The sequence below is a fragment of the Danio aesculapii genome, chromosome 3, assembly GCF_903798145.1.
Source record: "Danio aesculapii chromosome 3, fDanAes4.1, whole genome shotgun sequence".
NCBI classification, from domain to species: domain Eukaryota; kingdom Metazoa; phylum Chordata; class Actinopteri; order Cypriniformes; family Danionidae; genus Danio; species Danio aesculapii.
The window spans coordinates 19,238,105-19,258,279 of NC_079437.1; the positions used below are offsets into that span (position 1 = coordinate 19,238,105).

The following is a 20,175-nucleotide window of genomic DNA, read 5'->3' on the forward strand; positions in this document are numbered from 1 at the left end:
CAAAATCAACTCAAGTAATCTTGACGAACTGTACATCAGTTTAAAGCTACAACCCTCAAGCAGCCATTGTAGCTAAATGTTTTTCAATGGAAAGCTTATAAAGAATGTATTTGCTAATTTAGTGTAAGTTTTGCAGAAATTTTATATGGAGTACATATCATCGTAATAGCAGGCCACACACGCATTCATTGCTGTACATCACGGTTTATTTTGAAAGGTAAGAGTCCAGAGAAAAACATCTCGAGCACATTTAGTCCACCGACACAATAGTGTTGAATAATGGATGGTTATTCATTTGTTTGTCATGGTTTCTGCCGGAGACCTATTGTTTACATAATTTTACCATGGTACTTGCATGCGAAAACAATACGAGTCTTTGTAATAAAAGGTCGATGTCATAGCTTACAGTGTTACAGATAAAATGAGACCACAAACTGATTAAAAAGTCAAAGTTATAGTTACTAAAATCTAAACAAAGCAGTCGAGTGTTTTCATCTTCTGCATGTCTCTCAGTCATTGCTATCAATCTTCCTACTTCCCAGTAGTTGTAGGTATAGGTGTAAATCCCCAAAATCGAGTGCTGGCTAACAGGTTAAAAAGGTTATTTACAATATGAAATATTCCTCACACAAACAAAATGAAATGGAACAGTTCACTGAAAGTGTCTTTGGGGAACCCAATGCGGTCTTTTCACTGTGACACCTCACTGCGGTATCCGTTTTGGAACCATTGTTTTTAAAAAGTGCACTGTAAACAATTATATGATCAATTAGTCCTGACAACATTTGTTTTTAGTTCATTGTAACATATTAAACTAAGTTAATCATGTTCTAACTTAATTTTTTTAATTATGCAAGCCATTTTAAGTAAGTTTAACGTAATATAAGTTCAATTGACTCCTAAGGTTAAATTTATTCAGCTTAAAAATTTAAAGCAACCAGGATTTTTTTATAGTGTGTATCTGTAGAAGGTAGTCATAATAAGTATTATCCCATTCCTCTAACAAATACTTTTGTGATGTTTTTTTTTAAACTGCAATGTCCCTGTCTTGTTCAGCTTCTCCTTTTATCCCGATTAGGTCAAAGCTTGTAAGCTTGTTGGAGAAAACTGGCCACAGATCAATGTGCTAAGTCAAGCATTTCTCAACATATGGAGAGTAAAAGGGGGACAGATGAAGACTGAAATTGAGATCAGGTTATGGGAACAGGGGGTAATGGTGCGATTGGTCCTCCTAACTCTCTTCTCTTGAACCCGTTTCACATTCATCCTCTCTACTGTTCGAAAAAATAAAGGAGGAGAAAGAAAATGAGAGTGAAGTCTGAATAGATTAAAATCAATATGTCTACCTGCTTTTTATTTCTGTTCATTATTAATCTGTGGCTGAGATGCTTCTCCAGGGAGATGAGGGAGAAATGGGATTTACTTGCAGGGCCTCCAATGTGCCATTTCTGAAGGTGTTTTTTGCGGATCAAGTAAAATAAGCATTGAAAGGAGAGGTATAGTTGAAGCACTGTGAGAATAGATCCCAACTTTGTGCATATATAAAAGGACCTGATTGATTGATTAGAAGATCAAGATCCATTATGGAATTACTTCTGCCTTCTGGAATGAAGTGACATCACACTAGTGATCAGAATAGTATATCCAGACTGGAGTGTTTACTCCTCAGAGGGAGATGGGATGAAGAACAAAGCTTTTAGATGGTGTAAACAACATTACATCATTCAGCACAGGGACACAGCAAAGAGTGTTTGTGTATGTGTCAATGTGTGTCTGCGCATGCATGATAGCAGTAGTGTAGTATTAAATGCAGTATTGTAGTATTAGAAATAAACAAGTACATGTTTTTAATCAAATCTTACAAACTGATCTGACATCAAGAGAATGCAGTAAAAGGGACTAAGATATATCACTACCAAGATGCAACCTACAACCAATTCTATTAAACAGTTCAGTCAGACTGACAAGTAGTTTCTGAGTGACAACTATATTTACACACTCCATATATACTTTTTCATATTGTACATTAGAATTGTCTTATGCTCTAACATTAAATAAACAAATAATGCACTGGGGGGGGAAACATGAAAATTGTGCTTATATCATTTTCCCTACCCAGGCTCATTATGGATATGTACCCCTGTATATTTCAGGAGAGGGTGAAATACATCCTATAAGGTACGTTGTTTTTGCAGTTTTTACAAATCCACAAGTTCTCAAATTTCTCATGTAAATCCACCAAAGGCCGCTGTGTATGCTTTTACATATCTCAAATTTCTCATGTAAATGCACCAGAGGCCACTGTGTACGCTTTTTAGATCTCAAATTTCTCGTGTAAATCCATCAGAGGCTGCTGTTTATGTCACGGATTGGCCAGGCTCTTCCACCAGCATCACTCAACGATCACCGTCACCTGAGTATTAACCACACACAGCTGCACCCAATCACTTAGTCACTATATAAGCACACACCTCACTTCACTCAGTGTCCGGTCTCGTTCCTACGAAGCGGACTCTGAGTGAAACACCTCCTGGTAATCACTAGCATTTCAACCTCAGTATATTGTACTTATCTGCTCTTTGTCTCTCCTAGTTTGTCCAGTGTTCCCGGTGTCCTGTCTGCCTTGTGTTTGTCATCAGTCTGTCTTCCCCGCAAGCCCTCTGGTGTGTGCATTCGGTCTCCCTCAGTATCAGTCATCCAGCCTGCCACCAAGGATCATCCAAACAACCAGACTCCACTCACTTCTCCTCCGTTCTCCTTGTGTGCTCAAGTGTTGTAAATAAACATCATCAATAACTCACTCACCTTCCTTGTCCGTCTGCTTCTCATAACAGTTTACTGACTGACCGACCATTCCTCCACCCACTGCCGTCCCTAAACCCAACCGATCATGTTTACAAAAGCACCGATTGACCAGCGCCCACCCCCTTCCTAAAACAAGTAATCCAGAAAAAGAAAAATCCTCACGGCCACCTGATTTTTATTATGTTTTCAGATCTTACTACGTTCTCGCCCTGTTATTTACTTGTTTATTAGATTTTTTTATTTAGTTTTACCTGCTTTCTAGAACTGTTCTTTGCCAGACTCTAACCCCATCACTGCGGTTAACTCCGCTCTGCATCGCGAGTCCGCCGATATACACGCTGAGCCACTGGGCAAACTGATAACAGCAGAAAAGCTGTCAACACGGAGGTAAGCAGGCAGCTGGTAACCGGAAAAGAAACAAAAGCCTTCGACGCCGTCATTCGCCGTGTCGTTCATTTTAAAGATATACCTCTGGCTCCATAATTCATGCTCTCCAAAAATGTATACAGGGCTGTGTATTCACAATGAGCCTATGTTGCATTTTCCAGAACATATTAAAATAGATTTATTAGCTCCTTAAAATATCTTGAAGAAATAAAATTTAAATATAAATTTACATTAAAAAAAATATTAAAAACAAATATCAGAAGAGATTAGTGTGAAAGACTAACAAAGCAATGTAGTTTTTACAGTTGATAACATACTGTACAATACACAACATGGTGTAGTAATTCTACAAAAAAAAAAAAAAAGTGCGATATTCATTCACTCCAGTGCTTAATTTGTAAATTGCGAGGTCCTGGAACGGATTGGGGTAACGGATCCGGCATGTTACCCGAGGAGGGAGAGGTGTTGCAGACAAATGTGGAGAGCATGGCGGAGGGGTATTGTCGTGGACGAAAGTGAAGAGCAGGGGGGTGTCACGGAAGAAAATGAATAGCAGGTGGGGGGGGGGGGGTCTCGTAGACAAAAATTAAGAGCAGGGAGAGGGGGGTATTGTTGCGGACTATAGTGAAGAGCAGCTAGGGGGGTTGGGTGTCGCAGAAGAAAGTGAAGAGGGTTGGGGAGTCACGAAAAAAGAGGGGGGGGGGGGGGGTAAAGAGGGGAATTGGTAAAATGAGATGCTGGATCAGATTTCAGAGGTTCCGGATCCGGTTTGTTCTGGCACAAATTAAGCCCTGATCCACTCATTCATTCAATTTTCTTTCGTCCCATATTTATCAGGGGTCGCCACAGCGAGATGAACCACCAACTATTACACACACACACACACACACACACACACACACACACACACACACACACACACACACACAAACACACACACACACACACTCATTCTCTACGGCCAATTTAGTATTCAATTCACCCTCACCACATGTCTTTGGACTGTGGGCGAAACTGGAACAACCGGAGGAAACCCATGCCAACACAGGGAGAACATGCAAACTCCACACACAAATGCCAACTGGCCCAGCCGGAACTCAAACCAGTTACCTTCTTGCTATGAGGCGATAGTGCTAACCACTGAGCCTCCGTGACACCTATGTACAACATACAATACATAATATTATGTACTTGCAACACATTCGTAAGATTAAGGTAGAATTTTTCTAAGTAATCCCGTACAGTGCTACAGTCTAATACTTATGTCAAATGCAAAGGCTCACCAAGACAGGTGTTTCTAAGCAGAACAATGCAATTTAATATTAATACTTCCAATTAGCCAGCATGACATTGATGCAAGACCCGCTCTGCGTAGCTGCTGAGCAGATTAGCAGATCTTCAACGCAGCTAATGTAGAATTATTCAGTCTGTAGAGGCGTTACACGCTCGTCAGGACCAGTTATTAATCCACATGTTCTTTTATAGAGACTTCTTTCATAGAGCACAAAAGAAGTCCACACAAGACGCAAGCAAAGTGACTGAGAGCCCAGAAAAAAAACGGCACGACTACAGACGACTGAATTAGCCAGAGCGTGTTGTGCTAATCCGCACTGTATAAAAATGGAGGCTTTCTTATCAAGATTGGAGATAGGCACTTAGAGTAAAGTAAAATGAGTATCAGGCATGAATAAGCCTGATTAAGCTGGAATAAGCCTGCATAAGACGAGATGAGATGGACGTGAAGCATCAAGAGTGGGCTGAAGGATCAGGGTTGAGACTGGGCCGCATGCATTATGGAAGAGAGAGATCCTTAAGCTCAGTGGATCAGGCCAGCTCTGACAGTGAGAACAGACTCATACACACACACACACACACACACACACGCATACACACACACACACACACACACACACACACACACACACACACTGTCTGAATATACATGCGTATATAGTCTGGCAGCGGGATCTCTCTTTCACACACAAAGATAGGCAGAATCCTCAAACATTGACTATGACTGCATACATTTGCTGTGAGGATGGACTGGCATATATTCTGGTCGTACCCGCTGAGAAATAAAGGTGGGTTTCAGATAAGGTCTCTAAAGGAATTAGCTTATTCTGTTCTTTCTTTCCTTCCTTTTATTCTTTCTTGCAGACCACTTTAGTCAAGCTAAAACCAACGGAAAGAAAAATCACAATTGTTCTTTAATAGCTCAAGTGCTTCTCATACTCAATGACAATAATGGCCTGTTTTCACTTGAGTTGTATGGTACGATACTGTAGACTTTTATGGCCGTTTTCACTGACAAAAGGTACTAAAAAGCGAACCGTACCGTGTCACTTTTTTGGTACCCTTTTTGAAAGGATACCTAGCACGACAAAAGGATACCAAAAGGGCGGAGCCAGATGTGCATCTTAACGCTACTGATTTACAGAGATACATCATTAGCGCGTGCACAAGTCAGGAGAATGAAAACAAAGTAACCACCATTTTTAAATACACAGCCGAGACATTACATCGTATTACTACATACATATAACAACAAGCCATGGTCAACCCGAGCTCAAACAAACCTTGTCATCATCTTGATAAACAGCCACAAAGCCAATAAGAACAAAATCTGCTGTCTTGTTTTTGTTTTACGAGGTCGGCTAAAAGTGCGAGCGGTTTCACTTTCTTGAGAAGCCCGAAAAAAACAAAGGAGCAAATGATTCTTTCAGCAACCTAAAAGATGGACAGACTGCCATGTTTAACTATTATCATCACCTTTTGGACTATTATGAACTCGCAATGACGGAATGGCTTTCTAACAGATGTTACATGTACTGGTGAGATTAAGACACAGATGTAATGTTTTCACTGACTCTAAGCTATATTTTGCGTGTTTTTGAAGCTAAATAAGGACTCAATGTATGCTGTGTGTAGTTTTTCTGTAATTGGTAACAGACTGTAAGAGTCTCTATGTGTTCATATATGCTGCATTTATTTATTTAATATAATTGCAGACGTTACAGTAGGCTATATCATTGATCAAATCATGTTAATAGAAAGGTTAGTAACGAACATTTAAACACAAGAATTTATGGGTATTTTGTGAAAAGTGCTTCTTTTATGATAGCGTACAGCTTTATTTTGACATTTCCTCGAGTGAGAATGACGTTGACGAAACTTTCTGTCGTACACCACTCCCACCAAATCATTGGTACCCTTTTGGCAGGGGTAACGCAAGCCTGATAAAGGTGACCCATACCGACCCGTACCATACCGTACTGTACCACTCAGTGGAAACAGTCCATAAGTGAATGGCATAATGGTCAATCTAAAAAAATAAATAAATAAAACAATAAATAAATCTCAGCAATGTATAAAAATGACTCAAACTAAAACATATTTTTTATTTTATATCAAAGTTTTTCAAAAAAAAACAGATCCTTTTAAATATGCCATCCACTATACTAGTGTATATGCTTTTATTTGTATTTCTACTGAGAAATGAAAAGAGCTATATATAAGCAGTTTTTGTGGCTACTTTATAATCAGTGCAAACTTGAAATGTCCAGTTTGCAAGCAAATCATTATTCATAAAATGTGAAAAATCAGTACAGAGATTCATACTAGCAGTACATTATGCCCTGTTCACATTTGACAGGTTTGGTCTGAGTAACATGAACCCTGGTGCAATTGTTCTGGGGTGGGTTTCCAAAAGAACATCATTAGTTAACTAAGGTCGCAAGTTCCGCCGTTACAAACATAGTTTTGTTATTTGGCGTTTCTCAAATTCATCGTTCCAACAAACATTCGCAAACGGCATCGCAGACTTGTACGCTTGCAGCTACACCTCAAGAGCTGTGGTTAGCATAGCTCCTACTTGTATTTTACTCCCTGTTATCCCCCTATGCCCTATTCACTTAGAACATTCTAACATTTAAACTTGGATTGATTAAAAAAAGCATTAAAGTCATCTCTCTTAGGTGTAATTTGCTTTCAAAGTATTTTTACAGTTCAGTTTTAGCGATATTCATATTGACAATTTCGTTCTCTTTGTAGTGCACTTTAAAAACAATTATGCCATTTTGAACACAGTCGTGGCTCATGATGAAAGCTATAGGTGACCTATTATTATATATACATATGCTATATACCTATTATTATACCTATTATCATATACGTATTATATATATATATATATATATATATATATATATATATATATATATATATATATATAGCATATGTTAATAGTTTTAATTTATAAATAATATTAAATAAATAAATAAACAATATTAAACATTAATATTAAATAAATAAACAATATCCTACTTAATAATAGTAATAATTATCATTATTATTATTATTATTATTATTATAAGTAGGATTTTTTATTTCCTAATAAATAGCCTACTGTAAATTAGGCCAACAACCATTAATGATGTACATGAATTATATATAAGATTAGATTACGTGTTAGCTAAGTGATTTTATATGGAATATTCTCAATAATATTTGTAAAGGAAACATATACAGGTCCTACATGTGTCATTTACATATATTTCAAGTAATATGAAAAGCGAGTGCTTGTTTTTACCAAAACTAATGTTGGATTTTTTTTTAAATGCGTGTGCATGTAAAACAATAATTTGCACAAAAAAAAAAAAAAAGATTTTCTCTAAAGGAGTTTTCTCTAAAGTAGTTACTCAACCCCGTTTAGAGCGTAATTATGGACGTTTTACGTTATAACTAACGTGGTTCAAATGACAGATCTGTGACAAAGCAACTACAGTTGAGTGTTTTGGGAAACACTCATCACTAGATCGTTCTTTTCCCAAACGATGCATCGTACTTTGATAGTTCAGCCACAAGTTATGTCTTTGTTTGGGAAACGCACCCCTGTATAGGTGTGTTAACACATGTAAGTTCACTGAGTGAAAAACTGAACCTAGAGATTTAGAATTGTGTGTGCTCAATACTGAAATTAGTTTATAAAACACCACTAAAACAGCGTTTTAACAAATAAACTGTGGCTCCATCCACACTGCATATCCTTCGCACTATACTTGACCATTCACACTCACTGGGCACATATTTTGCATATATTTTGCCAGCATCTGTACATGCAGTGTACCGATTGTGTAATGGTCACATAAGTAGGCCATGATGAATCAGGAAAAAAAAAATGCAATAGTCCAGAAGGCCAGTCAGAGAGTAATTACACAATCGATCACTGAAAGAAAGCACCAGTCTTTTCAAACTAAAACATCATTCTTACGTCTTCATCATTTTTAAAACACTACATTTTTGCAGGTTAAAAATACCAGAGTAATGTGGACACCAGGTGTAACCGAAACACAACTTGTGTGTTTTAAAATGGAAACGTTTTGAAAGTCATCAAACTAAAACTACCAAGTGTGAACACACCCCTTAGTGTAGTTCATTTGAATAACTGACAACAGTCCCCTGGCATATGGATTGCAAACTAACTCTGGTTCAGTTTAACTGAAAATATATGTAATGTAATGCTGGCTAAAGACACACAAGAAGCAATAACAGACCTTAATAACAGACAAAAAGCTACATACTCAATGCTAAGTTGTTGGAACTTGACACTGGGTCAAATATAGACAAACCCATTTTGTTAAAAAGTGCGAAAAGTAATGTATGGTTTGTCCACATGACCCAAAATTGGATTACGACAATCCAGCATTTTTTAGAGTGTACCTGTTTTTCTCATCAGTTTCCGTTTTGCCCATTACAGTTCAGTACAGCTGTCAGAAACCCATCTCTTTACAGCAGATCTTCACTTGTTTGTGAATGTCAAAGGAACTCCTGGAGCTGTTTTGACCCCTTTCACACATTATTGAAGCTGTTCACGAGTTCAGTTGATATAAATATCATCATAACATACAAGTGCCTTTAGTTTCATAATCAGGCTTACAATAAGGCTTTTTTAAATTGCATTGTATCTTTAGGTCCAGACATAGCAAAAGTTAAGTAAACCAGGATTAAATTTACCATCTTCTTTTATTGGTCCAGACCAAATGAGAGAATAAAAGTATGAACACCCATAGACTGCAGTATGGTGGATCTATAAATAACACATTACACAATCTAAAACTCATTTAAAAACTTTATTTCTCACATTTAGTTATTGTGCAGTAAGTGTATATACACTTCCTGACAAAAGCCTTGTCGCCTATCCACGTTACAATAAATAATAACTTGACTTCTAGTTGATCATCTGGAATCAGAAGTGGCTTATATGAAAGGCAAAGGCCTCTAGATTACGCTTATTTTACCAAAATAAAATATGATCATGCCTTGATTTTTAATCATTTGATTAGGACAGTAAGGTCTGACTCTGCATAGACAAAAGTGGGAGTTACTGCATTCATACATCTCTGCAATGACTCAAATAACTTATGAATAAAGTCATCTGGAATGGCAAAGAAAGCATTCTTGCAGGACTCCCAGAGTTCATCAAGATTCTTTGGATTCATCTTCAATGCCTCCTCCTTCACCTTACCCCAAACATGCTTAATAATGTTCATGTCTGGTGACTGGGTTGGCCAATCCCGAAGCACCTTGACCTTTTCTTTTGCTATTCTTTGCTTTTTTGATGTGGAGGCTGTGTAAGAGGGATTGCTATTAAACTGAAGAATTTGCCCTCTCCTGTGGTTTGTAATGTAATGGGCAGCACAAATGTCTTGATAGCTCAGGCTGTTTATGCCATCCACTCTGCAGATCTCTTGCATGTCCCCATACTGAATGTAACCACCAAACCATGGTTTTCCCTTCACCAAATTTGACTGATTTCTATGAGAATCTTGGGTCCATGTGGGTTCCAATACGTCTTCTGCAGTATTTGTGATGATTGGGATGCAGTAAAACAGATGATTCAAAAAAATCTACCTTCTGCTACTTTTCACAATGATTAAATAGAAGTCAAGTTATAATTTGTTGCTCTTACAACTGGGATCAACAACAAGACTTTAGTCAGGTAGTGTACATAACTAAAAAGTAAAGAGTGTAAAATAAATAATAACTGTTAAATTAATAAAGTAATTAATACACTGTAATACGCCATCCAAACAGATTTGGTATGCTATAATGAATCAAACTCGTCAGCTCAACAAAAACCAGCTCACATCAGTGAAACAATGTAAAAGAGGCACAGCTAAATATGTCCTCCCTTTGAACCTGCCTTGGGTTCAGAGACACTTGGCACTCCAGAGGCAAGTCTCAGTTATATTTTTATGCCTTGGAACAGATGGAGGTGAAGACAAGAGGTCACATGACTATAGGTAGTGTGAGATGCCATCAGTGGACTTGGACACCATTGGAAGTGGGAATTAATTTTCCTGGTCGTGGTCCATGTCCCCACACAACTCGCAAGGTCTCGGCAACCCATAAAACTGGAAGTGAGTTTAGTCCCCGGTGAAGTCAGAGAGCTTCTGTAAGGAAGGAGACTGTTTCCTAGAAATGAGTGTGTCTTTTGGGGGCGTTGCAGCTTTGAACTTGACCTTGTGGATACAACGCAACCCAGTCCCACAGCTCAGAGGAACAGACCAAACAGAATTTAGAGCTCATCAGATAATAAACAATGCATCAAAGCATCATTGTTCTCTGACACTCTTCAACACACACACACACACACAACAAGCCTGTGAAGCACACACAAACCTCTGAAGAGTCACATCCAACTGTTTGATCCAAGGTATGAGAGCTCTTGTTGGATTAGCTGTGTATGAGGGGTTTCAAATAGATCATTACCATCTTGTAATTACCAGTTACACCCACTCTGGGGCTCTTAACCCGTCCATGAGCCCACACAGAGAGCCACCTCAGCCAACACCTCCACAGCTCTCTATATACAGACACTGAGATAAATACACTCACACACACATATGTTGGTTTTGGCGGTTTTTGAGGACTCTCCATAGCCGTAATCTTTTTTTTATACTGTAAAAACTGCTTATTATCCAGCCCCTAAACTGAACCCTTACGGCAGTGGTCCCCAACCTTTTTATCACTGTGGACCAGTCAACGCTTGACAATTTTACCACGACACAGGGGAGGGGCTTCAACCATCAACCGTTTTCTCAGAGGATGACAAGCTGACAAAACATTGCTACAACTCTGATACAAGTTTAATTTATGGAGAAAATTCACCAGCATGAACCACGCCACACTTTGAGCTAGACTTTATTGTAGGGATGTAAGGGATGGTAAGAGAACAGTAGGATGGTGAGGGGACAGTGGGACAGTAGGTTGAATCAGAGGGTCCAATCACTCTACTAAAAAATTACAGAGACGGTACCCCCACTCTGAGTCTTTGGGCATCATTGTAGTACACCCGATTAACCTACCTAGCTGTTCACTGTTTACCCTCTTACTTTCGTTTCCCTTCATTCAATATTCTGATTCAACTTAGGAGGGAAGAGAGGGTTATAAGGATTGTTAATGGAAAGCAAAGAAATAGAGGCAGGGAGGGTGGGTTTGAGAGAACGAGAGGAACAGTGCTAAAGGGCTGGTCTGCCTTAAATAAGTTTAGGGAAGTAGGTGATTGGTTGAGGAGGCAAAGTGAGGTGTGGTCCTGCTGCCGAACCTTTGTTAACAAGTTAACTCCATTTAAAAAGCACTGCAGTGTTTTCTGAGATAATTAGTCTAACGAAATGTGTATATTCCATACAAAATATGATCGGTCATTTCTTGTCATAAGACTCGCGATGCGCTCGCGGTATTCTGAAGATTTTTTCAACTGAGTGTGGCTGGAAGGCGCATCGCACCCAATATGTGTGCAAAAGCTGCACACCTCCATTGGAAATGAATAACTTGTGCTCAAAAAAAGTACAATATGTGAACGGCAGTTTCTCTCCAGCAGTTGATCTTCTTGCACAGACATGCTGGATTCACCTGAATTGTTGACAAAAAGGTTGTGGATCTATTCATCGGTAGTTTGCAGGTCTTTTACAAGGCCTTTTCCCCTTCACAAGGAGAAACTTTCCAAAAAAGTCTGTTTCTTACTCATTTTACTAGCTTGTGGGTTAAATTTTGGTACTCAAGTGACTGAGATGAACTGAGAGAATACGGTTATTTTTCAAAATAAAAGATGGTTCAGACTCAAATAATAAATAAAACTGAAAAAATGAATGACTTTTTGTGCGGCCTGGTACCAATTGATTCATGGACCGATAACGGTCTGCAGCCCAATGGTTGAGAATCACTACTTAACAAGAACCTGCGGAAAATTTGGAATGGGAAAAGATCTTGTTAAAGGCCCAGTGAAGTGCTTTGAAATGTGCATTTATATTTGATGTGGTGTATTTTCAATGGATCATAAAGACAGGGTGGGGCACATAGTCCCTCCCCTCTAAAAAAGCCAATAGTTTTGTTTTTAATCACAGCTCTGCCAGTGAGAGCAGTTGAGCTCCAGCGCATCAAATGAAAAGCATCTTGAAGGGGGCGGGGAATGTCAGATATTAGATCGCATTTGATTGGTTTTTGACGTAAAAAAAAAATCATTCCATTTATGCGGAAGTGACAAACTGCAAACTTTGGATTCTTATATTTCCTAATTGCTAATTTTGTCACTGATTTTGATCATACTAACTTAAATATATCACTAAGATTAATATACTGATACTAACCATGCTGTGAAAAGATATGGACATAGTATCCGTGACATCATCCATAGGTGTTTTGTTATTAAGCTACAAGTGGGCGTGGCCAACTATCACCATTTTGTTCGTGTGTCATTGCACCAACCGGGGTGAACCCAAAAAGAGCAAAGAGACTGAGCGTGACAAATGTCTTCTAGCATTTTGCTTAGACTGGCTTTTATTTGGGAGAAACACTTAATACTTTATTACCTGCAACTCGTTTGTATTCTGATCACTTGTGCTTGTTTGTATACTATATCAATAAAGTGTTTAGTCTTTTAAAAGCACTGTTGTAATACATTGAGCCACTAAGCATTGTTCTTATGTTGTTTTTCTACAGGAAGAAAATGCTAATTAATTCTTAATATAGTCTGTGTTAGTAAATGCAAGGTTATTTATGAAATCAAGGCATAACACTGTATGACTGTCGACTGATGACTGTTCTATAGCCTACAGATAATCAATCTGTCTCTGATTCTGGAGTACATCCAAGTTCTAAAGAAAAATATAAATCTAAATGATCTTAAATAAAACTAATACATTTATAGAGATGGTATATAAGTAAATAAGAATTTCACTCACATAGGAAATGGAGGCCACTTGAATAATTTGTGAGCACAATAAAGTGCACACAGCTTGCCATATTATCTGATAATTGTAAGAAATAATTCCAAAAGGAAATTGACTGTGTAAAGCCACAAAAAACAATACAAAAATAGGATATATATGCCGAGTTCAGCGGCTAATCAGCTGGAATCAGCTGAGGTGACGGTGACCAGCGAGATCTAGCTGTCACTCAAGAGGCCACGCCCTTAATTATGCAGACTTAATATAACAATATAAACTAAACAAATGAGTTATAAAGAAATTCATGAAGTTATCATGAAGTGTATTTAGCTATATACACCAAAATCGCTTTTTTATACCAAGCTGTAAACACCTTTTTTTCTGCTGTAAAGTTGGCCATATTAACATTGGGCTCAATGGAAATGTGCTCTATTTTAGAGCCAGGCATAGTGGAATTCTGATGAATTGCAGTTTCAGTTACTTCTGTATTAGCTTCACAAGGGAGAGCGGGATGTTGCCGCTTGATACTAACATAAACTTTTATTTTGATTCCATGGGCACTTTGTGTGATTTTTTTTTAGGTTTTGTATTATGAGGACACAAGGCATGTCCCCATAAACCTAATCAACATTGTAAATTCTACATCATACCATGGTATTATACAAATTTGTGTCCTCAACACCAAAACCAGTCCACACACACAATAATAACATCTTTCTCTCCTCTTGCAGTACTTGTTTAAAACCAAAAATGCTCTCTGCATGCAGTCCAATGCCGTTGGCTGATAAATAAAATGCTAAAATGCATGAATAAAATAAAATGAGGTTTAATTGGAAGCACAATTTAGGCTCACCCTCTCTCTCCAGCACTGTGTTTCTGGCAAATGGAGGAGTTCAAATCTCTCTCACTCCCTCTCTTAGTCAAATTAGCTCTGGGAGTCCTAGAGATCTCCTGTTAAAAAAACAAGATAAGCCATAAAGGGATCAAATCATTCCCACGCAATATCTAAAGCAATATCGTGAAGCAGCGAGTGTAGAGGACAGGTCAGACGGCAGATATTAATTCCCGTTGACGGGAGTCTAATGTGGCCTGGACATGTGAGTGAGGTGTCAATGACGCTTTGCCGTGGGTGAATGTTGACTCAAGTGCTGATGATGTTTCCCTTTTAGCAGTCTTTTTTTTCTCCTTTTACTCGAGTTGTTCCAATCATGCTATATTAGACGGCGAGCGCTGCATTCAAATTCCTTTTCTTTTAATTACAGAGTTTACAAGGGAGCCCTGTGCTCATATTACTCAAACACGCTATTTTTCTTAATCTTCTCAACAATTTTCTGCTTCAGCTCAAACCGCTTAACATACATTGAATTAGTTTAACTCCATTCAAATCCTTGAACACTTTATCCGTTTTGGCTTATAAACATGAGGCTTATTAAAGATTTGAGATGTAAAAGTCTTCCTTTGTAATTCAGAATTCACTATCTGAGATTTTAATTTAATTTGAACATTTCGTATTGAGAGGGCTTTACCATTCCATTTAACTAATGTATGTAAAATGTATGTAATTCCTTTTGTTTTTCTTGGTAACTTTTCTTGGCTCCATTTTAAAGGTTAAATACATTCATTCAGTCCCTTTATTAATCTGGGGCCGCACCACAGCTGAATGGATCGCCAGGTTAAATACAATTTTACCTATTTAAAAGATGTAATTACATTTTGAGAACTTAAACTTTTTATTTTCTGTTACAATGCTATTTTAAAGATGCTTCGAAGTTGCTGGAAACACCACACAAATGCTTTAATGTGTGTAGTAAAACTGGGGCATTAATTCACAAACACATCCAGAACACAGACAAAAAAAATACAGGGCCCAGAATGCACCTTGATGTTAAAATGATATACAAATTTAAAAAAAATTTTAAAGTCAAAAATGCAAATCATGATGTTAAATGACTACCTTGATGTCAAAATGACATCAAATTGACATAACATTGGCTATGTTTCCATCCATTAATTATGTTATAAGTTTCCAGCGCATTAAATTTATGTGCAAAACAGGAATATCGCATAAAAGATTTGCGAATAAAGCAGCGTTTTCATCCAACGAGTCAAAGAGAACAAAATTCCACCAAATATCTAAAGTAAAAACAGAATTTATTGAGGTAGGAGAAGCTGCGTAAATCTTTTCTTTATTTAATAAATAAATTTCACCTCAGAAGATAATGCAGACACGCAATAAACGCATGGTGGGGTTTGAAGCCGTGGAGCACAGACGCTCTTGACAATTCTGGAGGAATTAATAATATAACACTAATACTGAAATGGTTAAGGCATTTTAGATTGACCTAAACAACATTTTCAGATGTTTTACATTGTGCTCAGCCTGCAGGTTTGTCCATTCACACATTTTTATCACCACATGATCTCTTATAACAAAATCACATGACTGGTTTAATGCACATACTGGAATTTGTTCTGTAAAAGTGTTTTGATTGTAGTTTATGCACATTTTTTCTTATCAAATAAAAAGTCTATACAACTCAGTTACTGTATGTGCATACGTTTTTATGCACATTTTCTAAATTTATACGCATCTTGGTGTTTCCATCAACCATTTTTTATGCACATATGCAAAATGCACATAAAAATAGATGGGTGGAAACATAGCAATTGACAGTCATGTACTCGATTTTTGATGTGCTTTTCGAAGCCAATTTTATACATCTATTTGATGCCATTTTGACATCAAGGTAGTTTACATGCATTGTAGGGATACAAAATCCAGTGTAAATTTGTAATTGAGATGAACAAAACGTTTCTTATATTATAATACATTTTGTGTGCCTTGTTTTTGGTGGTCAAAAGAGCATCACTGTGTGGATGTCAAATGGACATCAAGGTTTTGATATCTAAGTTACATTTTTGACATGTTTTTTTATGTCAATGTGAATTTCATTTTGACATCAACTGATTTGCATGTGTTCTTTCTTGTATTTGTTAGGACACTGTAATGTTTCAATGAATTCCTTTCCTACATCTGCAAAAGAAGCACAAAAGGCAGTCATGTATTGATTCTTATACACAGCTGACAGAAAAGCAGGAGTTATGTCATGTAGAGCCAGTCTAAAACCTAAGCTCATATGAACTTAAAATTTACTTTTTTCCAGCCATGCAAAAAACTGTATTTTATTTCTTAGAAATGCTAATTTAGTTCCTATAAAATGCTTGTCTGTAAGACATCCCAGCAGACACAGGATGTCAACATGATGTCAGATTGAAGCTGTACCCCAACATCGTGGGACGTTGCATTTTGTTTGGAAATGAAAATCAGGCCGACGTCAATGTCCAATGTTGCAATTTGGTTACTTTTCAACGCACTCTAAAAACAGCCAAATATCAATGTCTAATAATGTTATAGCTTGATGTTGTGTGGATGTTACCAATATGACATCTATCAGATGTTGGTTTTTGGTTGCCATACCTGATGAATAAATGTCAGTATTTGACGTCAATATAACGTGAGTTTAAGATATTGGCTCGATGTTGGATTTTGGTCACTTTCCAACACGACCTAAAATCAACCAAATATCACCATCATTTGACATCGTTGTTGGACATCAAAATAACATTGTCCCTAGAAGCTGGTGACCTAAATCTAACCTAACATTAACGTCTTATAACATAGTGTGTCTGCTGGGATTTCTCTGGTTTTACACATCACTGTTTATCCTCGCTAATATACATTTACTCACTATTGCTCCTGTTTTCTTTCCTCCAGTTGGCTCTAGGACAGAAAGAAACCCACTCATCGTCATCTTCCTTCCCCTCCTCCACGTCAAAGTCGTCCTCTCCAGCAGACTCCTCCAAAACTCTAGGGGTTGTGGGATCTCAGGGTTCAATTTCTCCCCTGAGCCGCTGGATGATGCACAGCCGTGGCCGTGCTGCCAACACTTCAACAATGGAGCTGCCCTACCGCTCACCGGTGCCCTTTTCCAAACAGGAGTTTTGGGAAATGCTGGGTAGCGACCTTCTCAAGTCGGACACTGACACATCGGGGAACTCCAGAGTCAAGCGCCGTCCCCCGATTGTCAAAACAGGCAAATTTAAGAAGATGTTCGGTTGGGGTGACTTTTACTCCAACATCAAGACTGTGCGCCTCAACCTGCTAATCACGGGTAAGATTGTGGATCACGGGAACGGCACCTTCAGTGTCTACTTCCGTCACAATTCCACCGGCCAGGGGAACATCTCCGTCAGCCTGGTACCCCCGGTGAAGGCCGTGGAGTTCGACTTGGAGCGCCAGAGTGTGGTTTACCCTAAAGACTCAAAGATCTTCAACTGCCGCGTAGACTACGAGAAGGTCGACCGCAGCAAACGCACCTCGCTCTGCAACTATGACCCCTCCAAGACCTGCTTCCAGGAGCAGACACAAAGCCACGTCTCCTGGATCTGCTCCAAACCCTTTAAGGTCATTTGTATTTACATTTCATTCTACAGCACAGACTACAGACTGGTGCAGAAGGTCTGTCCAGACTATAATTATCATAACGAGATGCCCTACCTACCTTCAGGGTAGAGCTGTGGGGAGTAATGGACTAGAAGGACAACGAGGGAAGTTTGGGGGGGAAGGAGTCAACATTTGAGGGATTGGTTCAATTATGGATGTGAAGATCAATGAGAAATGCTCATTGGGAGAAAGGTTTCGAAGGACGCAGTTGTCCTAATCTAAAGACTCTTCAGAGATGTATAACTGAGCTATTATGGGACACCCCCTCTTGACCCGAAATCACAGGTTGTTCTCTAAAACGTGAATGTACAGTATTTGATGTGCTGCAGTTGATGTCTTGAGGAACCTCTAAAGCATCCTGGCAAATGTGATCTGCTAAAACACATATATGCAAAACCAAATGGTCAGGCCCAGGTGCTCAGGGTGGGAGTGTCCACTACATCAGTTTCCCTAATTGGCTGCGCTCATCAGTGCACAGTGTCTTCTAATCAATAGATGGGAATAACAAAATAAGAGTGCCTGATTGGCTATGCTCACCTCAGGTGTAATTACACTAATGCATTTTTATTTTGTAACAGTGTAAACAGTGATTTAAAACAGTGTTTCTCAACCATGTTCCTGGAGCCTCACCAGGACTGCATGTTTTGGATGCCTCCTTTGTCTGTTACACTCATTGCAGGTCATTCAGTCTAATGAGCTGATGATCTGAATCAGGTGTGTTTAGTTAAGGGGAGAAGAAAAATGTACAGAGCTGGTGGTCCTCCAGGAACGTGGTTGAGAAACACTGCTTTAGAATGAAAACACTCCTCGCACAGACTGGTGTCTTCATAGCATTTCAGACAAAAACAATATCTGTGTACACTGAACAGTCTAACACACATGGACCGTGGCCATTCACGCTCACTTGGCATGCGCATATTTTGCCAGAATTCATTCTTACAGTCTACTGTTCCTGTAATAGTCATATGAGAGGGGCTTGAAGAATCAGGGAATGATACGCAATAGTCCAAAACACCAGTCTGAGAGTGATTGTGGATAGCCACACCTTCATTTTCAGAATTTTGGGTTTCAGTCCATTGGACACTAGCGTTTTCAAACTAATACGGGGTCTGCAGTGTTCTCTGTTTTCACAAATCACAAAGATACAAGTCACAAGTCAAACCATATCAAAATGTATGCATTTTACAACAAAAACGCATTAGTGTAAACAGCACCTCAGTGTTCAGTGTGACAGTCTTGAAATTAACACAGGCTGCTATGCAGAGGTGGAAGATGTTGCTGGTTTGCTGTACACTCTTAAAAATGAGATTTGTAGCAACAGTTAAATTGCAAAGTTTCTTTATAGAGAAACCAAAAAAATTGGTTCTATAGGGACCAATTGCTTCACAAAACATTTTAACAACTATAGCCTATTGTTTTTCGCCAAAAAAAAAAAAAACACATGCCACACTAGCTATGTTTCCATCCACTTATTTTTATGAGAATTTTGGATATAAAAATGCGCATAAAAACGGTTGATGGAAACGCCAAGATGTGCATAAGTTTTGAAAATGCGCATAAAAAATGTATGCGCATAACTGAATAGGATAAACTTTTTATTCGATAAGAAAAGATGTGCATAAACTACGATGGAAACACTTCCAGTATGAGCAGTCATGTGATTTTGTTATAAGAGATCATGTAATGATAAAAATGCGTGTGAATGGACAAACCAGCAGGCTGAGCACACTATAAAACATCTGAAAATGTTGTTTTGGTCATTCTAAAGCACCTTAACCATTTCAGTATTAATGTTATTACGTGTACTCCGCATCTCACACCTTCAAACGGCACCACACGATCATTACATGTCGGCATTTGTCTTCTGAGACAAAAGTCAATTATTAAATAAAGAGAAGATTCACGCAGCTTCTACCAAAGCAAATTCCATTTTTACTTTAATATTTGGCTCCAGTTAATCAGGAAGTGGCGATATTGTTCTTTTTGACACATTGGATGCAAAAGCTGTTTAATTTACATAACTTTTATGCGAAATTCCCAAATTTAATTTGCATCTTTAGATGGAAACATAGCTATTGATATGTTTTTCCACCTCTGTATATTAAAAACATATACATTCTTGAATGAAACGACACAGAAAATAGACTAAAACACCAGTGCTGAAGGTGCAGAATGCCGATTTCAGATTTCACAGAAAGATTAAATCCTCAGCTCTCTAATACCAAGGAGAAAGACAGAAAGCACTTTAATTAA

At 38.2% G+C, this 20,175-nt stretch overlaps 1 protein-coding gene across 1 annotated transcript; it reads left to right on the top strand.

Moving 5' to 3' along the window:
• Positions 1-1,385: 1,385 nt before the first annotated feature.
• Positions 1,386-18,098, top strand: LOC130217459 (neurexophilin-1). The gene is made up of 2 exons (XM_056449574.1): positions 1,386-1,472; positions 17,194-18,098. Exons 1-2 carry the CDS (start codon positions 1,386-1,388, stop codon positions 17,989-17,991), a joined length of 885 nt encoding a protein of 294 aa, XP_056305549.1. The 3' UTR covers positions 17,992-18,098.
• Positions 18,099-20,175: the final 2,077 nt, after the last annotated feature.